This window comes from Corvus kubaryi, unplaced genomic scaffold (genome assembly GCF_017639235.1).
Source record: "Corvus kubaryi isolate FWS band 111438036 unplaced genomic scaffold, C.kubaryi_AGA036_p1.0 37387, whole genome shotgun sequence".
Classification (NCBI taxonomy): Eukaryota; Metazoa; Chordata; class Aves; order Passeriformes; family Corvidae; genus Corvus; species Corvus kubaryi.
Window position 1 is genome coordinate 13,741,709 of NW_024581129.1, and position 19,009 is coordinate 13,760,717.

Sequence of the window (19,009 nt, forward strand, 5' to 3'; positions counted from 1 at the left end):
TCCCATCCCATCCCATCCCATCCCATCCCATCCCATCCCATCCCATCTGCCTGCTCCTTCCTCAGGAAACCGGCTTAAAAGCCGAGACCCACCGCGTACCCCTCTGGGAGGCGGTTCGGGGTTGCGTCCCTTCCTCCCCGGGGACTCCCCCAAGCCTCCCAGACTTGTGAGGTCTTTCTACCTTTCCGTGTTGTGGAAACACGGCTGTTCCCCAGGAGCGTCCTGCTGCTCCCTCTAGAGCTGGGGCCGTTCGTTGTCCCCAGGCAGGTGACTCTGTGCAGGTCTGAGCTGAGGACCCATCGCCGAGCACCCTCCTGCCAAGCAACCGCACAAGTCAACAAACAGAGTCACCCCTGGAGCTTTTCTCACCTCCCCTGCGAGCTCCAGAGGGGCTGCGGTCAAACCCACCCTGCCGGGAACTTCATAGGTCAAGTTTAGTAAATAAATACTTTGAGAAATTTGGGGTTGAATCCAGTAAACAGGCCAGAAAACGTGTGAGGGGCGCGTAATACACAGTGGCAAAGAATTATTTCCGATGTGTTAATAAAGGTAAATGTTGAATTGTGAAAGCAGGAGGTACAGCCCTGACTGGGGTTTCTGCACAGTCATTTTGGATGTGAGGGATTGGCTGCTGGGATTTACCAGCTCCTCTTGAAACCACCCTCCAGACCGGGAAATTACCAACAGACCGAAAACTCGCCAGAGGAGAGATTTTAATCCTTTACTGGGCACAGCCTGGGATGGGCAGAGAGCAAAGCTGTGGGAGACACACAGCCCAAAGTGGTGTCTGGAGCTCCAAATCCCTGCTTGCCCCCACCTCTCCTCCCCAAACACAGTTCAGTGGCCATGAGCCCACCCTGACCCCCACCAGCTCTCCACCACGAGAGCTCCATTAGCCACCATCTGCCTGAATGCCAGTGAAATTTTATAGGATTTACAAACTGAGGATTTTGTAGAACAAAAATGGAAAATAATGACTGACCCCACCTGCCTGTGTGGAGCTGGGGAGGGGAGATCCCGCCGGTCCTGCTGCGCTGGTGGCTCTGGCTCCTTGGTGGGATGGGATCCAGCTCTTTGGAGACAAATCCTAATTCCAGGAAGCATTTAGAAACGGCAGGAGAAGGGCTTTGGAGGAAAGGCAGGCTATCCCTACCCTTTTATTCTACTCTTTCAAGACATTTACTCATGGAATTATTTCTTTGCACAACCCAAGGAAGGACAGAGCTGTGACTCCAGCCTCTTCCATGGGATATTCCCAGCGTTCCTGGCCAGTGAGGGGGTTATGTAGCAAAACCCCTCGGCTCTCCCAGGCCGGGGTGAGATCCTGGTTTTGCTTCAAGGGAATTCACAGCAGTCTGGATGTTGCTGAGGCCGGTTTTGTGGCTTTTGGGAGAAAGCATCCGCAGGCAGGGAAGTGTCCGCGCACAGAGCATCCCACCAGGCCAGCCCCAGCTGTGGCTCCGGGGGTCAGACGCTGCTGGGTTTTGGCGGATCCCTCAGCTCGATTTGCATAGTCACCAGCCCCGCGCTGACAGGAAGGAAGATCAGCGAGACCCAGGGCAGGAAGGGGCGAGGAGCGAACGGAAAGAGAGAAAAGCCACCGGGCTGGAACCGGCGGGGGCCGGCGGGGGAACCCGGACCCACCTTGCCCAGGTCCTGCCCCGAGCATCGCCCGGTGCCGGGTGCCACCAGCTGTAGAAGACACCACCGGGAAGGGTGGCTGCTACCTTGACCTTGAGCATCCGTCGAGGAGGAAGCTAAGCCCTGGGGATAAAGAGCTGAGCGGGCACGGAGCGGCTGCATCCTCTCGCCCACCACGGGGATGCCCTCTCCAGTGCCCTGCTCACACACCGACCTGGGGAAGGCGGCTCGAGGCCAAGGTAGGGGCTTGGTGGGGCTTTGGAGGGGTGTGAGGAGAAGGGGAGGTGTCACTTGGCTCTCCCGTGTGGGGACAAGCTGCTGCAGAGCCCGTGCTGTGATGGCCACGTGAAATGGAGTGGCCGGGCCAGCGTGGCAGGGCCAGGAGCTGCTGGGCAGAGGTCCCTGCCCTGGCAGGGCAGCCTGGCACGGCATGGCACGGCATGGCATGGCCACCATGCTGGCAGGAGTGGGTGGAGCCCTGAGGGATGGAGATGAGCATGGGACCTCACAGGGGACCTGGCACATGTCGCATTCTGTCCCGTTGCCTGCTCTGCCTGTTTGGGCATGAAAGCAGCCACAGCCAGGCCGCCCTGCCTGCCCAAAGCCTTGTGCAGCAGCTTTCCCCCGCCTTAATGTCATTTGCTGAACTAATTAACTTCCAAACGGTCCAAAATAAACTCCAAGATGCACCACCAATAGAAAAGGATGAGATTAGTGACACACTCGCCTGTGGCACGGTGCAAAATTGTGCCAAAGAGTGGGGCAGAGCCAAAGCAGTGGGTGTGGGTGTCACAGGAGCAGGTCGGGGAGCTGGAGCTCAACCCTGCACCTAGGTGGGCACAGAGCCCGGGCATGCTGGGCTGCCTCAGGGCATCAGACTTAATCCTGCTGTTATTTAGGCACTTACGGGCACTGTGTATCCCATAAATACGGGGCTGCTGGGGACAGCACCTGCTGGAGCACAGGCTGGCTTCTGTCACCCTCTGGGATATCACCGTCACTCAGGGTTTGGCCACCACGTGGGAGAGTTATCCAAAGCCAGACAGGTATCTCTGGGGGCCAGGGGACACCTCGCAGTCAGGATGTCCATGTTGCACAAAATTTTCTTTCTGGAGAACTTGCAGCTGCTCTTTGGGTGCTCTGCAAGCCCAGGAAGATTGTTCTGATCAAACCCCAGAGGTCGCTGGGGCGGTACCACATCCGTCAGCATCCCAGCAGCCCGGGCTGGCAGCAGCTCCTGCCCAGTTTTTGTGCTGATATCCTGAGATCCTGTGGGTGGGAAGGGCAGAAGCTGTGTGCTGGGAGGATCTGCTTTCCTATCAGCTGTTTGCACATCTGTGGTAAAGCATCCCAGGGGCACGGCCAGCTCAGGAAATGCATCAGCCTTCATTCTGCAGCTTGTGAGGTGCGGCAGTGCCCTGCAAGGCACCTCCTCTCCACAATTAGCTTCATTTTTAGCCATTTGGAATCACCCACAGATTGATTTTTCCTTTTTTTTTTCTGGTGAGATTTGGGGTTAGCACTGCTGGCATCCAGCCCAGGGGCCCTTCATGGCCCCTCACCTCCTATTTAACCCCTGCTGTGTCCTGCTGGGCCCTGTTATTGGGGTTGGGGTTTGGGTTTAAGGAAACAAAAAACCAAAACCCAAACCTGGAAGAGATTAAATTTGACATAAAATAGATTTTGCATTAAATCCAGACCAAAAAAATACAAGTCAGCTGCAAACTTAGATAACTGAGTTACTCGCCAGTCTGCAAGCGTCACAACTGAGTAATAATGCAGAAGGTATTCAATTGCATCGTTTAATTAACAGAAATTAACGATGTGAAATCTCTTCGATTCTGCCAAAAGGTGGCAGCCTCCATCCTGGCTTCGGGATTCGCTCAGCTGCGGGGGAGCAGCTGGAGGTGCTGCCTTGGGAAGTGTTTTCATACAGCTCGCTGACCTCCGAGGTGGGATCAGTTCAAGGCAGGAGAAGTAGCTAAAAAGCCCCGAAGGTGTGAGGGTAAAGGAGCCCGAGAGCCGCCGGAGGAACCCAGCGCTCCAGGAAGTGGTGGGAAGGTCTGGCGGGGCCGCTCCGTGCCCGGGGGAGGAAGGGCAGCGCTGGGCTGGGGCTGCGCTCCCGGGGCTCCCCCACCCCAGAGCGCAGAGCTCTGGGGGATTGGCTGCGCGGAGAAACCCCACGGTGGTGGCACATGGACAAGGAGATGGCCAGGCTGAGGTTTCCTGCGTGTTTGGGGCATGGAGCTGAGCTGGAGTGGGCACCTCCCACCTGCTGCAGGTGCTGTGTGATGATGCCATTTTTAGCTCATATAAAAAGCTTTTAACCTTATCTAAACGCTATAGATCAGGCCCTTTTCGGATGTTTTCCATCTGTGGGTGCCTGCAGCCATGCAGGAGCTCTTGCCCAGCACTTTGGTGCCTGTCTAACCTTGGCACCCTCAGCCCACCCCCAGCCCACCGCAGCAGGTGGGGTCCCCAGGGCTCTGCGAGCTGGGAAGTCCCACTCGAGGTGCCAACCACCCCCTCCCCCCCTGATGCTGCTGGTGAATCTGCCCACGAGCCCCTGCAGGGGGACAAACACAGACTTCCAACTGCTGGGTGTCACCTGATGCAGTCCTGGTGCTGCTGGCAGCTGCTGGGACATCTCCAGACCTGGTACGGTCCCAGTTCCTCAGCAGATTCCTAAGGCACGGAGTGATGGATCTGTCTGGGGCAGGAGGAGGATCTGGGAGGCAGTAAATGCCTGTTGTCTCCAGACAGCTTCATGCTTCCACCTCAGGACTGTCCCTTCATCCTGGATTCCCTGAATGCTGCTCTGGTCATGTTGGACTTCCAGGAGCGAAACTGCACGTACAGAATTAGAGCCAGAGATGAGCAGAAGCAGCTACATCCAGGCCCCTGCTCTCTGGTGTTGGTGCCAGCAGTTTGAATCCTGGAACAGGACGGACACAGCGAAAACCACAGCAGCTGTTTGGGAGAGGATTGGCTGTGGACCTTCCAGCATGGTGCTTGTGGCCCCCAGGCACTGATGGGTTTTGGGCAGGGACACTCAGGTGGGATGTAGCATGGTGGTTTGTAGGGATGGTGGGATTGGAGCTGCTGGAAGAACACATCGGTGTTGTCTAAACATCCTTAGAAGAGAGGATTTTCTCCTGGGCTGGACCTTTGGACCACACTAAGCAAAAAAAAAAAAAAAGTGTTAATGCCAAGTTCTTGCCAAGAAAATCCCCATTTCCTTCCCTGGGCCTTGCAGGTGCCACTCATCAGTTTGGCTGGGCAGCCTCCCACCCTCCAGCCTCTTATCCCAGTTTCCCTGGGGACACAGGCAAGGCAGGGCAGACACAAACCTGTATCACCACTCCTCTGGCTGCCGGTGGGACATTGTCCCTGCTGGATCCTGGCCAGGCAACAGCTGCACACCTGGGATGTGCAGGATTGACACCTCAGGCAGAGGTGTCAGAGTCCCAGAAGAGGACTCACAGCCAGCAGCCTTGGAACGTCCCATCCTGGACACACCTGGATCTCTGTAGGCGTTCTGGAACCTGGCTTTGACTGGCCCTTACCCTTCAGACATCTCTTGTGAGAGCTGGTAACTCCCTCCACCCCCTCAGCACGCAGCCTTCAGCAGCCCCGTGTGGTCCTAGAGCTGCACCTGAAACTACTGGAACCAGAAAAAAATCGCAGCCCCTGCATTATTTCTTCTGCTGCTTCATTCTCCCAGTGAGATGCCTCTGCGTGAGCTGGCCCACGGCTGGTGGTTTTTGAAGGAGCACCAGAGGACACCATCAAACATTCTGTGGTGCTGGAGCAGGTTTCCCCCATCAAAGGGCCACGTTTCAGAGGAAGGGCTGCAGGGAACATCGCTGCAAGCAGCAAAAGCCCCTTTCATTCTGGCTGTGCTCTGGCTTGCTCAGCAAAGATGAGAGACAGACCTGGGCACTGCAAAGGCTTAATTGAACCTTCCAGGCCAGTTAGAGACAAGAACACATCAAAGGGTGAACATTTTGCTGTGAATTGCTCACTGAGCTCCCTTAATTGATGGGATCTTCATTGACCGGGCCACTGCATGGGGGGTGATGAGTAAGAGCTGCTGCTGGGGCCCTGCTGCTCCCGGTATGGAGAAAGGGCTTTGCTGTGGGATCACCACCACTGCCACGGGCTCGTGGACCTCTGACACCACTGACACCAGGGGTCCAGAGCTGGGCAGCCAGGGCAGAGCCCAGGCTTCCATCCTGAAGGGAGAGGTGGTGGGCTCAGACCCTGCTCCAACAGCACCTCCCAGCCCTACAGGGGCTTGTCAGGAACCACCTGGGCAGGTGGGGCTGGGCTGGTGCTTTGTCACCCAGCATTTTCTGTCACTTACCCCACTCTGGAGGACGTGCCACATGTGTCTGTGGCAGATCCAGCCATGGTCTGTGAGGAACTCAGCCCTGGGGATGCTGTCAGGTCCCTCCTGCAGTCTTGTGCTTCTGGTGGGAGAAATAAACCCCAGCATGGATCCCTGGGAGAGAGGATGAACAGAAGGAGAAGTTCCAAGCACCTTGACCTCACACCATGGACCAGAAACTCTACCAGGTTTTCCTGGTCCAGCTACATCTGTGCTTTTTGCCTAGAAGAGGTTTGACCAAAGGAAGGAGAATTACCTGTACCTGTTGGCGAGGCTGCATCAAAGCCCCCACAGTGCCCATGTTCCCCTCAGGGGTGGGTTTGAAAAAGGCAAGGCTGTCTGTGGGCAGGGACCCTCTTGCAGAGCCTCTGACCAGCATGGAGGTGTTCACATGGATCCAGAGCATCCTGTAGGCCAGGTGGAGAGGAGGAAAGGTGCCAGGACACAGGCCCCAAGACACTGTGTGTGCATTGCTGCTGTGATCACACATCCCCTGGGGCTCAGAAGTTCCCGCCTGGAGAAGACTTTGGGGCTGGTGGAGAGGCTACAGCACAGTGCCACCTGAACTGGGAACACTCTCAGGCATGGAGACATTTCCCTCTCCACCTCTGCTCAAAGAACAACAGGACTCTGAGCAGATGTTCTTAAAAGCAAACACCAAACCCTCAGCGTGGTTAGGCAGCAGCTGAGGGGGAGGGAGCAGGTAGATGCTCCTTTTCTGGCTGATGATTCAGAGCATCTTCAGAGCTCTACAACAGGATGTGGTGCTGGCCACACTCAGCAAGCCCCAACGGAGGCTCTGGATGGGGGCAAGGTGGGTTTGAAACCAAAACAGGCCTTACATCCCTCTGCCTGCTGCCCCACAGCTTCCTTCACAACCCAGAGAAGAAGAGTGTACAAGCAGTTCCCAGCGCTGTGACAGTGGTGGCACTTTGGGTGCTCCCCAGGTGGCACAGGGGCATTGTCAGGGCAATTAATGCACCACCGTGCTTGACAAAGGTTGTGGCATAAGTGGTGGTGGTGAAGGCACCCAGTGTGTGGCACTTGAGGTCTGGGCAAAGCTGGTCCCAGCTGTGCCCCTGCCAGGCCTGCAGTGAAGGGGACTCTGTTGTAGCCAAAAGCTGCTGAAGGACCCTTGGCTGAACCCCACCCAGCACCACCATAGCTCAGAGTGGGCTCCTTCCCACACTGCTCCTGATGCTTCTCCTCTTCTTCCACCAGGGCCATGGGCAGGGGCTGAGGAGCCCCGGGCAGTGCTGTGAGCTGGCCGGGGGGACACGGGGTGGTCCATGGGACGCTGCTGCCCCCACAGAGCTCCTCACCCAGGGACCACCCATGCCACGGGAGGCCTCTGATGGAAGGTGAGTGGTGGCTGGGCAGATCCATCATCTCGGGAGAGTTCTGGATGCAGAAATGGGATGAGGTGGGGCACCAACTTGTGAGCAGCTCCCAGTCCAAGCGAGCGCTGTGCTGGCGCCGGGGGAATGGCTATCTCTGGAGAGAAATGATCTTGCTCAGTCTTTTTTCTCTGCAACGGCTTGGATTCTAGGAGAAAACACCATTTCATGATTGTGTTCTTCAGCCTCTTTTGACTCCAATTTCAGTGGCTGCTGCCCTGACCTAGCAGCTCCTAGCAAAGCCTCCTGCCAGGGCTTTGGGATGGCATCATCACAAGAAGGGCACTCAGGAGGGCTCTAGCTCCCCCACTGCTACCTTCAGAGTCAGAAGGAATTCTCCACTGCTGCCTTTCCCTGTCACCCCTCACCCACATTCCCAGGGCTGGCCCAGGACCCACCTGTCCCGCTGTCCTGTCCCGCAGGGGCCTGGATCAACCGGTACCGCGAGCAGCTGGCGAGGTCCATCTTTCTGCAGTTCCTGGAGGAGATCATCTCCCACCTGCGCAGGCTGGAGCTCCTGACGGCCGAGGAGGCTGCCCAGGTGCAGGCAGCGAGCCCCCTGCCCGAGCAGGTGAGGGCTGTGGTGGATGTCCTGGCTGGCTCCAGGCTCTCTTTGCAACCCTCTTGCCAGCAGAGGTTTCCCTGGTTTCCCTCCTGGTTGGAAGGCTCCAACCTCAGCTGATGTCTGCTCTGAATCTCTCGCAGCACCATCTCTGCTTGTCCAGCCTTTGCTGGAGGGTTTAATTTCGCTGTGATACCTGAGCCAGGGGAGCAGGACAGGTTCAGCCAAGAGTCCAGTTCATCAGAGAGTCCAGTTCATCAGACAAGTCCATGGCAATGAGGCAGGAATGAAGTCAAGTTGTAAGTCAATTGAGAGGTCAGGATCAGGCCCAGCAAGGGCAACCAGGTTCAGACAGTCCAGTGGCCACCAGGCAAGGGCAGAGTGATCAGGTCCAAGACCAAGGTCTAGGTCCTACAACATACTTAAGCTGAGGCTGAAGGCCCAGGGCTGAGCTTAAATGGGCTTCTGGACTGACTGTGAGGCTGGTCAGAGCCCTTTAGGCCTACTGGTGCCCTCTGAGCCCTGCCATGTACCTTCCCACCAGGATGTGAGGGCTCCATGAGGTTTCCCTCTGCATGGGCATGGCAGAAAAGTGAAGCAGCTTCTGTCATTTGCCTTTGTGGTTCCTCCTCTTCCTCCTCACCCCTGTTCCATTTCTCTGTGCAGAACCCATGGTGCAGAAACACCTGGAGAGCCTCCAGAGCTCCTACGGGAACGGCCTGGAGCCAGGAGCCCTGCAGCGCCTCACCAACCTGCTGCTGGTGGAAGGCCTGACTGACATCCAGCAGAAGGAGCACGACATCCTGCAGGTTGAAACCACCAAAGGCCTGCCAAACGTATCCAAGAGCATCCCCCTGGAGAAGCTCTTCCTGCCTCTCTCCAAAGTCAGCATCCCCCCTCGGATCTCTGTCACCATCGGCGTGGCCGGGATTGGCAAGAGCACTCTGGTGAAGCTGTTTGTCTGCACCTGGGCAAAGGGGGACATCAACAGGGACATCATGTTCGTGCTGCCCCTCACCTTCCGGGAGCTCAACACCTACGAGAAGCTCTCTGCTGAGCGCCTCCTCTGCTTGGCCTTCCCTCACATCACCGAGCCCGGCTGCATCTCGGCTGGAGCCGCCCGGACCCTGCTCATCCTCGACGGCCTGGATGAATTCAAGACCCCCTTGGATTTTTCCAACACAGTGGTTTGCACCGATCCCAAAAAGGAGATCCAAGTGGACAACCTGATCACCAACATTATAAGGGGAAACCTGCTGCAGGAGGCCTCTGTGTGGGTCACGTCACGGCCAGCGGCAGCCAGGCAGATTCCTGGTGGGCTGGTTGATAGGATGACGGAAATCCGAGGGTTTGGGGCTGCAGAGATGAAGGACTTCTTGGACCAGATGTTCCTTGACAACAGAGACCTGTCCAGCCAAGTCCTGAAGCACATCAGGGCTAACAGGTCGCTACATGTCCTGTGCACCATTCCTGGTTTTTGCTGGATTTCTGGCTCCTCAATCGCTTATTTCCTGAAACATTGCAGCGATCAATCCCAAGAAGCAGCTGTGGTCCCCAGGACCCTGTCAGAAATCTACTCCTATTATTTTAAAATGGCTCTGAGTGGCGACTGGCCGGAAAAGCCGAGAGAAACCCTCAGGATCGAGCAGGCTGTGAACACCAGCAAGAAGCTGGTGGGCAGCCTGGGCAGGCTGGCCTTCTACGGGCTGCTGCGGAAGAAACACGTGTTCTACGAGCAGGACATGAAGGCCTACGGCATCGACCTCTCCCTGCTGCACAGCAGCCTCTCCACCCGCCTCCTGCTCAAGGAGGACATGCAGACCTCCACAGCCTACTACTTCTCCCACTTAACCATGCAGGAGTTCCTGGCAGCTCTTTATTACTACACGGCGGCCAAGCGGACCATCTTCGACCTCTTTGTGGAGAGCGGCATGTCCTGGCTCAAGCTGGGCTTCCTCAACCACTTCAGGAGCGCCGTTCAGAGGGCGCTGCAGGCCGAGGACAGGCAGCTGGACATCTTTGTCCGCTTCCTCTCGGGGCTGCTGTCCCCACAGGTGAACAAGCTGCTGGCCGGGTGGCTGCTGGCGAAGGACGAGCACAGCGGGTTCAGGAGCCAGGCCATCAGCGTCCTGCAGGGCTGCCTGAACACCGACCACGCCATCTCCTCGCGCGCTGTCAACGCCATGCACTGCCTGCAGGAGATGCAGCACACGGACATCGCCAAGGCCGTGGAGGAGGCGATGAGGAGCGAGAGCTTGGCCGGGATGCTCACCCCCACGAACTGCTCTGCCCTGGCTTATCTCCTGCAGGTCTCGGATGTCTGCCTGGAGGAGACAAACCTGTCCAACTGCCTCACCTACAATGTGTGTAAGAGCCTGCTCTCCCAGCTTCTCTTCTGCCACAGCCTCAGGTGAGTCCTCGTGGGATTGCACCAGGAGAAGTGAGCAGAGATGCCAGGCTGTGACTTCTGGAATCACAGATTGGTTTGGGTTGAGGAGACATTAAAGATCATCCCATCCCACCCCCTGCCATGGGCAGGGACACCTTCCACTAGCCCAGGCTGCTCCAAGCCCTGTCCAGCCTGGCCTTGGACACTGCCAGGGATCCAGGGGCAGCCACAGCTTCTCTGGGCACCCTGTGCCAGGGCCTGCCCACCCTCACAGGAAAGAACTCCTTCCTAACTTCTAATCTAAGTCTCTCCTCTTTCAGTTTAAACCTGTTCCCTGTTTTAAGTCCCCTCTAAGTCTTGGAGGGCAGTGATGAGTTCTCTCTTTCCTGTGACTCGCAATTCCAGGTGTCAATGGAGACATGGGCCCACCAATGTTGTCCACCTGCAGAGAGCTGCCCTGGGGGTGGCACTGGGTCAGCTCTGCTTCTGTCCTTGAGCTTCTCCACCTGGGACAGGCAGATGTCATGGGAGGATCATCCTTTCTCCACTTCGATCTCCCAACCCTTGCTCTTGCTCTTTCCTCATGTCTTCTGCAGGCTGGACAATAACCAGTTTAAGGATGACGTGATGGAGCTGCTGGGCAGCATGCTGAGCGTGAAGGACTGCCAGATCCAGAGGCTCAGGTAGGACCTGGCCCAGGGCAGATGGGATGTCCTGGGGATGCAGCATGGAGCTGGGGCACCTCAAAACCAGGGTGGGGGTCCCCCAGGAATGTCTCTCCCACTGGCTCCCCAGGATGCCTAATGACAAGGACAGTCCCACACGGTCCCTGCACCCAGGCAGTGACTTTACCCCAAGGTTGCCTTGCCCAGTCTTCCTGGAACTGCTGCCTCCTCACTGTTCCTAAAAAAACATATAAATCCATGGATTATCCCAACAAGCCACTTCCCAAGGTCACAGCAGGTTGCTGGACACTCGAGGCTCTGCGTGGAGCATCTGCTGTGTGGGGGGCACAGGCTCCTGACCTCCATGCAGGGAGATGCCTCATCCCAGACAGATGGGTTCCCACTTTCCCCACCTCCTGCTCTTCCTCAAGGCTGCCCAGAGTTCCCCACGCTGCCATCTGAGCTCCCTTTTTATGACACAAATGAATTTTATGTCCAGAAACGGAGTCCTGGCAGTCCCTGCCTGGTGTCCGCCTCTGGAGAACATCCATCACTTTGGTTGTACCATGAACCAAATGCTCGCCATGGCTCCTCTCTGCTCACCCATCCCAGCTGTGTCCTGGGACATGCCAAGGTCTGTGAAAGTCTCTTTCTCCTCTGGAAAAACACCCAATTTTCCTTTTTCTGGGCAGCTTGGCAGAAAATCAGATCAGCAACAAGGGAGCCAAAGCTCTGGCCAGGTCGCTGCTGGTGAACAGGAGCCTGATGGTGCTGGAGTAAGTGCTCCCCTTCCCCAGCTCCTGTCATGCACATGTTCCCACTGGGAACCATTCCCTGCCCATGGTGGGGCTGGATCCCACCTGGCCTGACCGAGCTGGGGAGGGTCTCCAGCCCCTAAAGCCACCACCACAAGCTGCTGGCCTGATGTCCCACCTCAGCAGTGCCATGTGGAGGCATCTGGCTTAAACTGGGCCTGTGCCACTCCAGCTTTGCTAACCTTGGCTTTTCTGCCTGTCCCGCCCCAGCCTGCGGAGCAACTCCATCGGCCCCACCGGAGCCAAAGCCCTGGCTGATGCCCTGAAAAAAAACCAAATCCTGCTCTCCCTGAAGTAAGTCTCAACTTCTGGAGCACCTCCTGGAGCAGATCCCCGGGGCAAGCCCCCTTCCTCTTCTGTCCCACTGAGGTTTTCCCAAGCTCCAAGGGCCAGTGCATGGGGAGACCCTGGGCCAGAAAGTTGGGATTCTCCTGCCTCTTGGCTTCAGTGAGTCTGGGTTGGGGTTGAGGTGAGGATCAAGGTCCTTTCCTTGCATGGGAGCTCACAGGGTGCTGTTTCATGGAAGAAGGAATATCCCATGGGAGAGGAGGGAAGGAGACTCCTGGTCAGGGATGCTTGGGGACCAGACCCCTTTCTCAACTGGGGACGAGGGCAAGCAAACCCCAGGGCAGGTGGCCACTGCCCTGCAGCCCCCCTGGCCCTGCTGTGGAAGCATCCATGCCTGGCTTCACTCTGTCTCCCCCAGCCTCCAGCACAACTCCATCAAGGAGGACGGGGCCACCTTCCTGGCCGAGGCCCTGCTGACCAACCACAGGCTGGTGACCCTGCAGTGAGTGACCGGGACCTGCTGTCCCCCCCCTCCAGCCACCCAGCAGAGTGTGGTGGCACCGATGGGGATGTGGCACCTGGCATTCACAGGTGCCTTCCTCACCTTTGCAGCCTGCAGAAAAACGCCATCGGAGCCCAGGGCGCCCGGAAAATCGCGGAGGCGCTGAAGCAGAACCGCAGCCTGAGGGAGCTGATGTGAGCATGAGGCGGAGGGATGGCAGTGCCAGCGCCACATCTCCCGGGATCTGTGGGCAGGAATGGCAGGAAAGGGGCAGGCCCGTGTGACAGGCAGGAGGGACACTGCTGGCTCTGCCCAAGGGGTTGGTGTGGACAGGGGGAGCAGGGCCTGCAGCGCTGCCGTCGGAGCAGCCCCAGGGAGGTGCTCTCTGTACCTCCAGGGATGCAGGGAGCCACGTAAAGAAAGGAGAAGCCAAGTCTCCCCTCTGGCAGAGGGAAGCAGAAGGGCTCCAGGCCCTGAGGGAACATTAAAAGCTATTCCAGCTCCAACCAGCCACGAGAACAGAGGTGTATGTAGGTGGGAAATGAGGTGGCAGCGAGTCCATGCTTGTTGCTGCAGCAGGAATGGCCTGGGGGAGGTGAATCCCTTGCTGGCAGTTCCAAGTTTCCTCTTCTGTCTTAGACTCTCGAGCAACTCGGTGGGAGACAACGGCTCCATTGCCTTGGCTGAAGCTCTGAGGGTGAACCACAGCCTGCAAAGCCTTGAGTAAGTTCTCCCTCCGTGCCTGGACTCCTTACAACACAGCCCAGCCTCCTCCCTGCAGCAAAATCTGCCACTCCTCAAGCCCTCAGTCCCTTGCCGTGCCTCTCCCACTCCACATTCCCTGGATGTGCAGGCTGGAACACCATGTGGCAGCTCCAGCAGCAGCCAGGCTGGCCCTGCCTTCACCAAGGGGCACTGACAGAATTAACCCTAAAACCCAGCAATGGCTTTTTATTCTGGCTTGGAGGAAATCAGTAGCTTTGGGTCTTCTCTCTCTCAAAAGTGATGGGAATTGGCTAAGCAGGGAGAGTCAGGGTGGAATGGTGCAACCTTCATTCCCCATGGGAACAGCACCTGGAGAGGAGGGCTGATGGCTCCTGGTGATGAGTGGCTGTGCCCTGGTTCTGTCCCTGTGACAAGGATCCCAAACCCACAGGATCCCCATGCCCAGCTGAGCCAGCAGCCACGGTGATGGCCAGGTGGGGACAAGGCTGCCCCAAAGTGCTGGCAAACACTGTCCCCTCTGCTTGCTGGGGCTGGTGCTGCCATGGTCAGCAGGAATTGCTGATCCTGCCCCGGCTGCTCCCAGTGTTGGTCCTTCTGCCGTGGCTCCCCCTATTCCCTGTGGTTGGGAGATGCCCTTTCCTCAGTGAAATGGGCACTTTCCACCCCAAACACGACCCTGCAGCCCACCTGTGATGCCAAGAGTGGCTCATCCACACACCTTCTCTGTTTGTCTCAGTCTCCAGAGCAACTCCATCAGCAGTGCAGGGGTCACAGCGCTGACAGTGGCTCTCTGCTCCAACAAGGGACTCCTCAGCCTCAAGTAAGTGACAGTCCCTCCAGTCACCCTGGCCAAAAGCTGCTGCTGGGACCTGGGAGCCTTTCAGCAGCCTGGGCTTGTGCCTGGTTGTTTCCACAAGTGCTGAGATGCTGAAAGGAGCTTTGGTCCCTCTTCCAGCTGTGAGGATCTTCTCTCCATCTTTAGCTTTTTCCCTTTGGGACAATATTCATTCAGCCATGTCTTGGAATGAAAGGATGGCAGCAGGGATGGCAGGCTGGCAAAAAGCCCTGATGGGCCACCAGTGCCCACAGGAAACACAGGGAGTGGAGCTGCACGGAACGGAGCAGCAGAAGCTGGTGGGGGTGGTCTCAGAAAAACTGCTCTCCTCAATGGATGGCCTCAGCCCCAGAGCAGGGGGCAAAGGGGGCACTGGGGGAGCAGCTGATCCAGCGCTGCCTTGGCTGCTCCTCCCCAGCCCTGTGTCTTTCCCCAGCCTCCGAGAGAACTCCATCAGCAAGGAGGGGGGCCCTGCCATCGCCCGTGCCCTGCGGAGCAACAGCACCCTCAGGAAGCTGGAGTAAGTCCCATGGGCCCCAGGAGGGCACCCGGACCACCCTGTGGTGTCCCTGGCATTGTCCTCAACTTTTCATGTGTGACTCGAGTCCTCTGTCCCTGCAGCCTGGCGGCCAACCTGCTGTACGACGACGGGGGCAAGGCCATCGCTGCGGCCATCAAAGAGAACCGGGCACTCACATCCCTCCAGTGAGATTCCCCCTGGGCCTGGCTGGGTTTGGACCCCCTTGCATGGACACGGGCAGGGACACTGCTCCTGGCCCTCAGCCCCTCCAGGCTGTGACAGTGGCACTCCTGGCTCACCCTCCATGGGAGGTGTGCTGTGACATCCTGGATGGACCCACGGGGTCTTGTGCATCCCTGGATGGTGCAGATGGGTGTGGAGCCTGGATGGATCAGGGCAGGCTCACAGCCTGAGGCTTCACCTGCCATTTTCTCCTGTTTGCAGCTTACAGTGGAACTTCATCCAGGCCAAAGCAGCCACGGCCCTGGCACAAGCACTACAGTCCAACAGCAGTCTGGCCAGCCTTGAGTAAGTGGGGACACAGGTGGATGGGTCCTGGGCCCTACTGGAAGGGCCCTTAAACCTCATCCAGTTCCACCCCCTGCCATGGGCAGGGACACCTTCCACTGTCCCAGGCTGCTCCAAGCCCCATCCAACCTGGTCTTGGACACTGCCAGGGATCCAGGGGCAGCCACAGCTTCTCTGGGCACCCTGTGCCAGGGCCTTCCCACCCTCCCAGGGAACAATTCCTTCCCAATATCCCATCCAGCCCTGCCCTCTGGCAGTGGGAAGCCATTCCCTGTGTCCTGTCCCTGCAGACCCTTGGCCAAAGTCCCTCTCCAGCCCTTCTGGAATCCCGTTAGGCACTGGAAATCTGCTGTGTCCCCATTGTGTGTCCCTGGCTGGGGATGCTCTAAATGTCTTGTGGCCCAGGAGCTCCCCCAAGCCATTTGGGAATGCTGGGCCCTGTGCTGGCTGCCCTGTCCCTGCTCCTGGTTCCCAGGCACAGGCACACACAGCGCTTTTGTCCCAGCCTGCAGGAGAACGCCATCGGAGACGAGGGAATGGCCGCCCTCTCTGCCGCGCTGAAGGTCAACACCACCCTGGCAGACCTCCAGTGAGTATCCAGGCTGCAGCAGGGCCCTGGTGTCACAGCCCAATTACCCTAATTAGAAAGCCATGGCCACCTTAGGGCAAGTGCTGAAGGGTGCCTGTTCCCTTGCAGCCTGCAAGTGGCTTCAGTTGGCGCGGCCGGTGCCCAAGCCCTGGCAGAAGCCTTGATGGTCAACAAGAGCCTGCAGATCCTGGAGTAAGTGCTCTGTGTGGCCACCAAGTGCCCATGGCTGTGCCACTGATCCCCGGGGTGTCTGAGAGCCTGGCCCTTGGCTCAGCACTGCTCCTACCCTGGCATGGTGATCTCCCAGCCTGGCTTGCCTGGCCCTTGACTCGCTGTGTGCAGTCACTTCTCCCCCTCCTCCTGTTTGGGGCCATCCCAGGCTGTCCCTCCTCACTCCTGCCTTCGTTTGCAGCCTGCGGGGAAACTCCATCGGCGTGGCTGGGGCCCAGGCCATGGCCAACGCGCTGAAGGTGAACCGCAGCCTGCGCCGGCTCAAGTGAGTATCCCACTCCCAGGGTGAGCCAGGAGCAGCCTTTCCAGACATTCCCTTAGGGAAGAGCAATGGGATGGCCAAGCCAGTGGTTCTCAGTAGGGCAAACCCTGAGCAGGTGGCTCTTCCCAATGCCCAGTCCATGCACTCCCTGCTGGTGGCTACATCTCCCTGGCTGGTGCTGTCTGACCCTCCTGCCCCTCGCAGCCTGCAGGAAAACTCCCTGGGCATGGACGGAGCCATCTGCATCGCCACGGCCCTGAAGGGCAACCACGGCCTCACCTATGTCAAGTAAGTGGCTGCTGCAGGGGGTGGGAAAGGCAGGGATGGGGGAGACCATGGGAACCATCCAGGGACCTTTCCCCCCACCAGCACTGCCCATTCCTGGCTGCCCCACAGGGCAGGGGCATCCCGTGCTCCTCTGGGTGTAACAGCCGCACACCCACACAGCTCCAGACCCCTCAGCTCCTCTCCAGGGATGCCTCTGGGCTGAAGAACCACCTCAAAAGACAAATACCATCCAAAACATTCCAGGGGAGAAGTGGCTCAGCCCCTCCAGCTCTCCAGGGCTTTGTCCAGCTCTCCAGGGCTTTCTCCAGCTCCTCACTTGGCTGCCTCAGGGCTCTCAAACCCAGAGTGCCCTTGACCATGGAGTGGGGTGGGCACAGTTGATGCTGCTGCAAAGCTGGGCAGCATCTCCTGTCCTCACCAAGGATTCTGCTCTGCCTCGTGTCCCAGCCTGAGCTCCTCTCTTTGCTCCCAGCCTGCAGGGGAATCGCATTGGGCAGTCAGGAGCCAAGATGATCTCGGACGCCATCCGGACAAACTCGCCCGACTGCGTTGTGGACGTGTGAGGGGGCCTGACTGCAGCGAGGAGGGGCCCGGGGGTCCCTCTGGCCAGGGTGCCTGCAGGGAGCTCCTTGGTGCCCATCTCAGGGGCAAGGAATGCTCCTGAGCTCCTGGCATGGCCCAGGAGGACCGAGGGTGTTGGATCAAGAGTGCAGGAGGGTCAAGACTCGTGTTGAAAGCTGAGGGATGTGTATGCCCATGTCCCTGCTCATCCAGGCAGGAGCTTCAAGGAATGGGGGAAACACAAAAAGGAGGGAGAAGGGGCAGATCCCACATGCCAGACCTTGTTCTTGTGGGTGATTTACCTGCTGGTGGCAGCAACTCCTCCTATGATCTCCCTGGTGCTTTTCACCCCTGGCTAAAAACAGCCCAGTCCTGCAGGATCCCCTTGAAATTCCAGACGGACACAAGAGATTTGCTGCTGCCTTGCTCAGATGGGAGCGGTGCTGTGGACCTGGGCACTTTCAGCAGGTCCTGGCTGTTGCTGTGCCCTCAGTAATGGGTTGGTGCTGGCCAGACACAGCTGAAGGGTTTGGTAGAGCTGTTCTCTATCGAAGAGAGAGGTAACCCAAGGTGTAGGAGTGGAACCATCTAGAAAGAGCTTGGAAAATAAAGAGTCCTCAGGAAAATGGAGGAGTATGAGGGTGAATGTAAGAGGAACTGCACTGCATGAGGGTGGGCTGTCTCCAGCACATCTTGGTGCTACACCAGGACTGCCTTTGCTCAAACTTCTGCCTCTCAGCTTCAAGGCTGGAGCTCTTGGATCTCCTGCTGTTGTCACCGGTGTTCTGTGACCTTGGGATACGTCCTCCCAATGTCCCAGCTGCAGGGTCTGTCCCTAGCAGGTCACCTTTTTGGCTGCTGAGAGCAAAGGTGGTGCCTTCGTGTGTGTGGCAGAGACCCAGTGACTCTCCAGAGGCACCAGGTTTGCAGGTGACCCAGCAGCCAAACTGGGAACCCCCAGGGCCCCCCTGAAGCCACCGTCCCCTGTCCCCTCCCCAGCCCAGCCAGGACACGCTGCCACACTCCGGGCAGCCAGTGGCTGCTGCAGGGACCTGGGAGCTGATCCCAGGAACACCGGGCTGAGCTCTGGAGATGTAAATAGTTGGCAATAAATTAGTTCCTGGATGAGAAGATGCCTCGTGCAGCCTTGCTCTTGCACTGCAGGACATTTGGGATGGGCTGTGCTCCACTGCCCTGGGCTGAAAGCTCAGCTCACTGGCACAGGGGGGCTGCTGATGCTGCTGCTGTTCCTGCCTGGCACAAGCAGCTGCAACACCAACAGTGGCTTCCCCAAATCCCTGCTGGCTGTGCTGGAGGCTAGGTGGCAGTGCTGCCTGGAGAGAGAGGTGCTGGCTCTGAGCACACCAGGTACAGTCACTTTTCCATGTGGGCCTCCAGTGCAGGAAGTAGAAAACTCAAACTGCAGCCCAGACTGGGAGACTGGGCCTGGTCTCGTGGGTCAGATCATCACAGAATGGTCTGGGTTGGAAGGGACCTTAAAGCCCATCTTATTCCAACCCTCTGCCATGGGCAGGGACACCTTCCACTGGCCCAGGTTGCTCCAAGCCCTGTCCAGCCTGGCCTTGGGCACTGCCAGGGATCCAGGGGCAGCCACAGCTTCTCTGGGCACCCTGTGCCAGGGCCTGCCCACCCTGCCAGGGAACAATTCCTTCCCAATATCCCATCTAACCCTGCTCTCTTGCAGTGGGAAGCCATTCCCTGTGTCCTGTCCCTCCGTCCCTTGTCCCAAGTCCCTTTCCAGCCCCCCTGGAGCCCCTTTAGGCCCTGGAAGGGGCTCTGAGCTCTCCCTGGAGCCTTCT

General features: G+C 58.1%; 1 protein-coding gene across 1 annotated transcript; it reads left to right on the forward strand.

Moving 5' to 3' along the window:
* The first annotated feature begins 1,581 nt into the window (after positions 1–1,581).
* NLRC3 (NLR family CARD domain containing 3) lies at positions 1,582–18,322 on the forward strand. The gene is made up of 19 exons (XM_042037712.1): positions 1,582–1,880; positions 7,253–7,392; positions 7,851–7,999; positions 8,657–10,400; positions 10,976–11,062; positions 11,737–11,820; positions 12,070–12,153; positions 12,566–12,649; positions 12,760–12,843; positions 13,289–13,372; positions 14,112–14,195; positions 14,647–14,730; positions 14,832–14,915; positions 15,175–15,258; positions 15,764–15,847; positions 15,956–16,039; positions 16,260–16,343; positions 16,545–16,628; positions 17,101–18,322. The coding sequence occupies exons 2-19, from the start codon at positions 7,367–7,369 to the stop codon at positions 17,189–17,191; spliced, it is 3,189 nt and encodes a 1,062-aa protein (XP_041893646.1). The 5' UTR covers positions 1,582–1,880; positions 7,253–7,366; the 3' UTR covers positions 17,192–18,322.
* The last annotated feature ends 687 nt before the right edge of the window (positions 18,323–19,009 follow it).

What these genes read in the sequence shown, in the direction of transcription:
- NLRC3 (XM_042037712.1), top strand. Translation starts at nt 7,367, where the DNA reads ATGCCACGGGAGGCCTCTGATGGAAG. An exon ending in AAGGGACTCCTCAGCCTCAA is followed by an intron (nt 14,196 to 14,646) that starts GTAAGTGACAGT and finishes GTCTTTCCCCAG; the next exon opens with CCTCCGAGAGAACTCCATCA. An exon ending in ACCACCCTGGCAGACCTCCA is followed by an intron (nt 15,848 to 15,955) that starts GTGAGTATCCAG and finishes GTTCCCTTGCAG; the next exon opens with CCTGCAAGTGGCTTCAGTTG.